The 8,190-nt window shown below is 44.2% G+C and overlaps 1 protein-coding gene and 2 pseudogenes across 1 annotated transcript; all 3 read left to right on the top strand.

The window, feature by feature from the left end:
• Window positions 1-1,123: 1,123 nt before the first annotated feature.
• Window positions 1,124-3,153, top strand: LOC125527810 (annotated as a pseudogene).
• Window positions 3,154-3,262: 109 nt separating this feature from the next.
• Window positions 3,263-6,321, top strand: LOC125527808 (annotated as a pseudogene).
• A 24-nt stretch (window positions 6,322-6,345) lies between these two features.
• LOC125527809 (anthocyanidin reductase ((2S)-flavan-3-ol-forming)-like) lies at window positions 6,346-8,131 on the top strand (the record flags this gene model as incomplete). The annotated part of the gene is given in 2 exon segments (XM_048692320.1): window positions 6,346-7,699; window positions 7,976-8,131. Coding segments are annotated over 2 exon segments (280 nt in total), but the record flags the coding sequence as incomplete, so codon positions are not given.
• Between the last annotated feature and the right edge of the window lie 59 nt (window positions 8,132-8,190).

Below are 8,190 nucleotides of genomic sequence, written 5' to 3'. Positions count from 1 at the left end.
GCGGGCGGGAGCAGGCAGAGCTCGAGGCCCCCCTCGGCCACTTCGGCGACCGATTCGACATGAAGGGGAGGAAGAGAAGCGGCTGCGAAGGGGAGCCGCGGCCTGACCAGGAAGCACCGACGTTGGTGACCAAGGTGAGCGGCGGCCAGACCAGGGAGCGTCGGCGTTGGTGATGAAGAGGGCCGGCTGTGGAGTGAGGGGTGTGGCCACCATGGGAGAATGGGGAATGGGGACAGAAATGTGAAGGACTGAGGGGGCGGTGGGAAGGATAACTAACATTTTTTAAAATAAAATTATGCAGTGACCAGAGAGAGATTGTGACTGTGCGGCTTGTCCAAATCAATTTTTTTTATCTTCTAAAAAGACCCATTCTTTTTTATCTGATTCGCCTGCATGCCTGCCATCTTTTTTATCTTCTAAAAATCATCAGGGCTGGTTACACTCATTTTTGTTTGATGATTTTAAAATTTATTATATGAATCTCTATAAATGTTGATATTTTTTATTGAATATGTTTAAGTTTTGTAATCATGCAGATCATCTTGTGGTCTATGGATGTTAAATTTTGTGAAGTACTTCACATGAGATATTTTTTCTGACACTCCTACACAGGTATTTTCCGCCGCGTATCATTATACTTATCCTACGTTGTACCACTATTTCGAAACTAAGTCTGGTTACTACTTTATCCGCTCATACACCAGATTGTAGAACAAAACTAGCTGCCATTTTAGTGGACTTGAATTATGATAATTTAAGAATTTGAGACTTGAAAAATGATGCAAACAACACAGATCCCGCGGATTGTATGTTACATGTGCGATCATGTTGTTTGGTATATAACACATTTAAATGCTTCGGTAAAAATAACTTGCTAAAAGAGAAACTATATTCAAAATAAATGTTTTTATAAGAGTTAGATTATGATACGTGCGTTGCACGTGCACGCTTACTAATACAGGGAAAAAGGAAACTGATGTGAAATTCCTGCTCTCATCTTTTGCCCATCACCTTTCTCATCTATCTATCTAGCTAGTGCTGCACATCCTGCCCGGCTAGCCAGGAAGGACTCCATCAGCCAGGTTTCTCCACCCCACCCACCTCTCCGCACCGAAGCCCAGGCAGTGCAGTGCAGGGGATGAAGCGCATAGTGGGGAGCCCGGGCCCCGGGGACATGGAGCGGCATGGCGCTGCGGGTGTCGCAGTGCGTCTTCGCCGCCGCATCCGTCTTCGCCATGTTCTCTGCTTATGGCTTCTCCAACTACAGCGCCTACTTGTACTTCCTCTGCCCCTTACCACCGGTTTCATTCTCCACCAAATGCTGCTTCTCCGCTTGCTGTGTCTGTCTGTTGAGATGAGTTCCTTGATTTTCTTTCTCGCTTCAGTAATCGTTCCTTGGATGCCCTCCCCTCCGTGTGTTTTCTTGCGAATCCATGAGCTGATGAGCATTACTCAAGTAGCATCCCCAATGCTTCAAGATCAAGATGTTACTTTGGTTGTAAAATTCAGAGTCCCTCCCTCTTGGAGATTTTGGGGGAAGTTTCCTGTACAAAAGCCTAGATGCATGCTGTGGTGCTTCATGGTTTTATTTTATTTCCACTCATCATCATGCCATAGAAATCACTGCCCAATTTATCTTAGATATACACCGCGGACCGGAAAAAAATCACGTCTGAGCTAGTAGTAGAATATTTATAGAACCCTTCTTGAGAAGCAGACCAAAATAGGAGGTGTAGATTGATCACTTGAAGAGTAGATAAAGGACAGAACAACTGAGCTCGCCTGAACTCTCCATTCAGTCTCACTTCCTAGATTAGCTGATTTGTCTTTCGATGGGGCATGCATGTTTTTGCTGAAGCTGCCCTACCAAGGATTCATGTTCAGGTAAGGTGGTTGCTACTGGAAATTGACTGAGAATTGAACTTCGCTTGGTGTGATCTAATCACTGGGGCGTTGAGGGGCCGCGATTCATTCCAAGCTCGATTCCCGGCAGCAAGGGGTGAACAACACCATACTTGTTCAAAAATGGGACTGGGATATTGGACATGTTTTCTTTATGTATGTGCTTGTGTCAGCGTACGTGTAAAGAACGAAGCCTCATGTTTTCCATTTACCTACAGTTTTTCTTCCCATGATAACATTTTATCAGGATTGTTAAACTTAGGCTCTGTGTTCCAACATGTGACCTGTCTTGACTGCTAGTATATGTGTGCCGGTGAGCGCTTATCTTTCTCATATCAAGTTCATATCATTGAGACTATGAACTGCATAAGTCTTGAACGTGTTGACTACTCTTCAGAATTGCCTGTGCAGGAGCTCGTTGTGTTTGACATCAACTAACGCGTGTATTATGGTCTCCTGCAGCTACCTGAACTTTGCTTCGGTGCTGCAGTTTCTGTGGAGTTTGCCCCTTGCTTGTCTGGATATCTTTTCTCTGAGGAATGAAAAGGATCTTCAAGCACCGGCTCGTCTATTGCTCATTGTTATCATTGACTGGGTAAGTCGTTCGCTTTGTCTCTTCTATTGTCCATGGAGCTACGTCTGAATTAGTTGAAAGCATGCACCGCAACCGCAATAATTGAACCCAGAGTTTTGTATCAATGTGTTAGTTCTTAGGAAAACATAAATTCAGGATAAGTGCAACTCATGCTTCTCTGTGGGCTAAGTTCTTGTTTTGCCTCACTTTAAGAGAATAGGATAATAACCTTAAAGAGACTTGTTGCCAAAGGTGCTCGATCGAACTTTGCCTACGAACTGTCAGCTAGTAGTTAGCAAAGGCCTATCTGAGTGATCACATTGTGAATGCATTGCAGGCCGTGGCGGTTCTCATGTTCTCAGGAGTCTGTGCCGCCGCCTGCCTGACGATTTTCTTGATGAAGGATGTGAACTTCTGTGAGGGGTTCTCGTGGCTGGGCTGCAATCAGTTCGCGCTTTCGGTCACCCTGGCATTCATCACGTGGTCGCTGCAAGCTGCGTCTTCTTTCTCCGGGTTATGGCTACTGGTCTCGTTCTTCTAGTGATCTCAATAGGTGCTTTGAATCACCGTCGCGTCGTGCTAATTGCCAGTTAATGATTGCATTATCTTTTATTTTAAAGTGCTAATTGCCAGTCAAGGATGGTAAATCAGTTCAGATGCAATGTGCTCAGGACACTTGTTCATCACCGTCGCGTCGTGCTAATTGCCGGTTAGATTTCAGTTACCGGCGTGCTTCATCACTTATTGATAGACTGCATGTCTGATAGCGTGTCTTCAGTTAAGTGGAATAGTTACTGTTTAGGTAATGTGGAAGTGGAATCACTAATATGGGGTGCCTATTAGTGCTCCAAGTGGCTTTTGTCTTCACTTTTTTTACGGATTGCTGTTTTTCTTTTGATGGAGTAGAGTACCAGTAGCAGCCTAGCAGGTAGTACACAGAGAACGGATCAAAAACGAAAATGGGGAAAGTCGGCGGTGGCTACCGGTCGGTACAACCTGCTTTGGGTTGAAGATAGCTAGAGGGAGGGATTCATATAAGTCGTATTATGTGACAAAATGGCGACATATATATTCAGGGAATTCCATATATGTCGCGTTCTGCGACAAAATGGCGAAGGTTCGCACAGGGATGAAGCGAGCGAATGAGTTATGGGCCGGCGCATTTGTACAACGCGAGCGCAGTACGCGATCCGTTTTGGGAACCTTCCATACGTTTTGGAAACCTTCTAGAAGGTTCCTAAGCTGGTTTTCTCTTTCCTGATGTTTCTTCCACTGGTTTTTCAGGTTTTTTCTTTTCTGTTTCTTTTATAAAAAAATCAAAAATCTCAAATTTCAAAAAGTGTTCTAATTTTAGTATTTTTTCAAAATTCAAAAAATGTTTGTGCTTTTCAAAAAAAAAAGCAAAACTTCAAAAACTGTTCCTATATTCAATTTTTGTTCAGAAGTTTTTTTGAAAAAAAATCGCGTATTCAAAAAGTATTCCGAGTATTGGAACAGCTGTACTCCGAGTACGAATCATCACTTTGGTGCAGTTGTAGTCTGCATTACTGCATAATAATGCAGCCAGTCACTTTCATCTACCAAAAGGAGTACTACTGTACCACTAGCCAGCAAATTGTCTGATGCAAAGACAATACTTTCCCGAGCACAAGAGAACTACGCAGGATTTTATTTCCCCCCACTTTTCTAGTGTGCCAACCAGCCAGAGCAGAGCAGACCAGAGCAGCCTCCGGCCATGTCGGCGGGCAAGGGAAGGAAGACGGCGTGCGTCACCGGAGGGAGCGGCTACATCGCTTCAGCACTTGTTAAGATGCTGCTCGAGAAAGGCTACGCTGTCAGGTTGGACTCGATCCCGATTCTTCTTTCCAGTTAAGCTAGTCCGTTGCGTGTGTGCCGGTGATTTTCTTTCTTCTTTCCCGAATTCGAGTTGAAATCGGAGATTGGCTGGCGCCGACCGTAACTTTTGTTTGGGCCGTCTGATTTCTTTAGGAGATTCAGGCAGCAAGGCATGCGTGCCGAATCCTAGATGCAGCGTACAGTGTTATTTTTGCTTGGAATTGTTGCGTTCGGCGTTCGCCTATAACTGAAGATTCTGCAATTCTAGATGGCACGGAGAAGAACTCCCACCTCGAGGACCTGCAAGCGCTTGGCCCCTTGGAGATCATCCGTGCCGATCTGAATGAAGAAGGCAGCTTCGACGAAGCTGTTTCTGGCTGCGACTACGTCTTCCCCGTGGCCGCTCCGGTGAACATGTTGTCAGCAGATCCCGAGGTAAACACCCATCTCCATGACGTTTCGTTTCCATTTTCTTACACAATTCTTCTTCCAGCATCGCTATGTAATGCTGATCTAGTTGGTGAGTTGGAACGAAGTCTTCACGCTGTCACCCGTCACTTGTTTTGTGACAAATGGTAGTTCTCAGATACAGAGAACTTTTGATCCCATGTCATTTCAGCATTTGGCAACCCAATTTTTTTCCGATAAAGGGCGATTTTGTTAATTCAAAATGTAGCATCAAGTGCATACAAAGCATTATGAGTAACACCCGATCTCTGCATAATTATGACGTATTTGGCAACCCAATTATGCAGGCTTCTTCTCTCTTGATGGATGATTTACTCTGCTTTGTGTCCGATGGTAGAGAGATGTGATCGAACCCTCTGTTCAAGGAACCCTCAACGTGATGAGGTCGTGCGCAAGAGCTGGGACGGTGAAGCGCGTGATCCTCACGTCGTCCCAATCCGGAGTGTCCAGGAGGCCGCTGCAGGGCGACGGCCACGTGCTGCTGGACGAGAGCTCCTAGTCCGACGTTGAGTACCTCAGAGCCAACAAGCCACCAACTTGGGTACACGAACACTGAAATTTGTGTTCAGTCTCTCACCCCTGGATATTTACCATCAATGGAAGTATGTCAGGCATACACTTCTGTATTGGTTTCATGATGTAATCTGCGTCGCAGGCATACGGGGTGTCGAGATGGTGCTTCTGGAGAAGGCAGCGAGCCAATTCGCAGAGGAGAATGGCATCAGCCTTGTCACCGTGTTGCCGGTGAGCACATTGGGCGCGGCGCCCATCTCCAAAGCAAGATCCAGCGTTCCCGCCGTCCTCTCCTTGTTGTCCGGTGAGAGATCGAGGCACATGTTGCGGGCATCCCTGCTAGCAATCTTCTTTTTTCTTTTTTTCTTTCAACTTGATCACTTGCTGCTTATAAACTGAAAGGTACAGGAAACTTAAAAGCTCTGTACTATGGGAAACGATAACCATCATCCGGCGCATTATAACGCACGTGTGCCACACGTCCCATGTGGGGCCTTCATCGATCATTCTTTTTTCCTTCTTATCTCCGTAGCTAACGACCGAGAGCCACTAAGGATGGCAATTTTACCGGTGGATACGGGTACCCGCATGGGCCGGATATGGGCACAAATTTGTACCCATGGGTAGTACCCATACCCTACCCGTTAAGTAGTGGGTAGGGCACGGATATAGACTTGTACCCGTGGGTATACTCATACCCTATCCGTTTAGACTGCGTATGGACCTTACCTGTGGAGCTACATCATCCTGCAGGTGCCTCCGCGAGCATGGAACCGGCGACGTCGCCACAGGCCTCGAACTCCTGCCTCTAGATCCTCTACCTCCAGCCCTCCCCAACTTTGGGTGGCGGCTTGCCGGCAGTGAACATTTTTTCTATACACATCTAACATTTTTTCAAATGCTTGATCAACATTTCACAAATAATTGTCCAACTTTTTTCTGAAATGCTTGATTAATATTTTTATATACATAATAAAAAATCATCATTTTTTAATACATGGTCAACATTTTTCTATACATATTTAACATTTTTTCCAATGCTTATTCAACATTTTTTCAAATGCTTGATTAACATATTTATATACATGATCAAAAAAATTCATCATCTTTTTAGTATATGGTCAACATTTTTTATTTACACATTTAACATTTTTCAAATGCTTTATCACCATTTTTCGACTACTTATTCAACATTTTTTCAAATACTTTATTAACATGTTATATACATGCTCGAAAAAATTCACATTTAACCAATTCACAATTAATACATGGTCAACATTTTTCCTATGCACATTTAACATTTTTCGAATGTTTATCAACATTTTTCAAATACTTGTTCAAAAAAATCAAATGCATGATTAACATTTTTTAATACATGATCAAATTTTTATACATGTTTTTTATAAATTTTTCGTATACGTGATAAACCTTTTTTCTATACACATTAAACATTTTTCAAATACTTTTAGAATATTTGAAAGTATAAACAAAATTGAAAAAATAAAGCAAGACAATGAAACAGAAAACGTAAAAATACAGAAAAAGGAGGGTGTTGCCTCCCGCGCTATTAATATATTCCCCTTTAAAAAAAAATTGACGTGCATGCTTCCACATCATCTAAATTGTTGCAGCCATTAGATTTACTAACTTGATCCATTGACATCCGTCGGATATATGCATGAGCATCCTCTATCACACGGCATGCATTAGTACATTTTAAGTGGCTTTAGACTACACTGCATTTCATTGTGACATTGCTTATGAAGAATTCTTTTCACATAGTTTAGATCGTAAGGACTGAATTAGTATTCTACACAATATTCAGAAACTATATATCTAATTCCGTGGCAACCGGGTAGGCATTGTCTAGTTCATATAGAAGTAGAAAAACCTAGTAGTATAAAGAAAACGCTGGCCAATTGCTCACAGTTGAGCTCGTGGGTTGTATATTACAGTGCACAGAGACCTATTGATCAGCCACCGGTCCATCAGCTACATCATCACTTTCTGACAGGGAACTATGCATGTAATGCAGGTCATTTTCAACAACTTAAAAGAACCTTCTGCATTACTACTAGCCTGCTATTCTCTCCGGACGGAGGGAGTGTTAATGCAGGTTCCTCTTTCCCCCAGAGGATATGATATGATATTTGCAGCTCATCATAGTGTGCCAACAACCACTCCAGAGGAACCACCTTACAACCTCTCGTTCCTGAAGCGAGGGGAGCAAGCGAATAATCCTTCTCTTTTCCACGAGAGGTTCGATCGAGTGGTGGCCGGCGATGTCGGCGGGTGAGGGGAAGAGGACGGCGTGCGTCACCGGAGGGAGCGGTTACATCGCCTCAGCGCTCATCAAGCTGCTGCTCCAGAAAGGCTACGCTGTCAAGACCACCGTCAGAGACCCCGGTTAGTTTCTTGTTTCTTTGCTTCAGTATGTACGTACTTGAGCAACTTTTCCTTCCGTGTTTGAGGTGAGAGTGAGATCATAGGTTCTAAACTTGAGTTTGAGGCGAAATCTTGTACTCGGTTCTGCAGAATCGATTGGATAAAACATGTTTATTCTATCCAGTCTGCTAGCCGAACCACCAGGCTGAAATTGATGGAAACTGTTTTGGTCAGAGTGGTCTCAACTCTCAACCCACCATGTTACGTCTCTGAAGATTCTGTAAGCTGTATATGCAGATGACATGGAGAAGAATTCCCACCTCAAGGACTTGCAAGCGCTTGGCCCCTTGGAGATCATCGGCGCCCGGCTGGACGAAGAAGGCAGCTTCGACGACGCAGTTTCCGGCTGCGACTACGCCTTCCTCGTCGCCGCTCCGATGAACATCGGTTCAGGAGATTCTGAGGTAAACAGAGATATCAAGCAAGCTTCGGTTCCCTCACACAGACTGCTG

Source organism: Triticum urartu, unplaced genomic scaffold (genome assembly GCF_003073215.2).
Source record: "Triticum urartu cultivar G1812 unplaced genomic scaffold, Tu2.1 TuUngrouped_contig_4428, whole genome shotgun sequence".
NCBI classification, from domain to species: Eukaryota; Viridiplantae; Streptophyta; class Magnoliopsida; order Poales; family Poaceae; genus Triticum; species Triticum urartu.
This window is presented reverse-complemented; position numbering and strand designations above follow the sequence as displayed.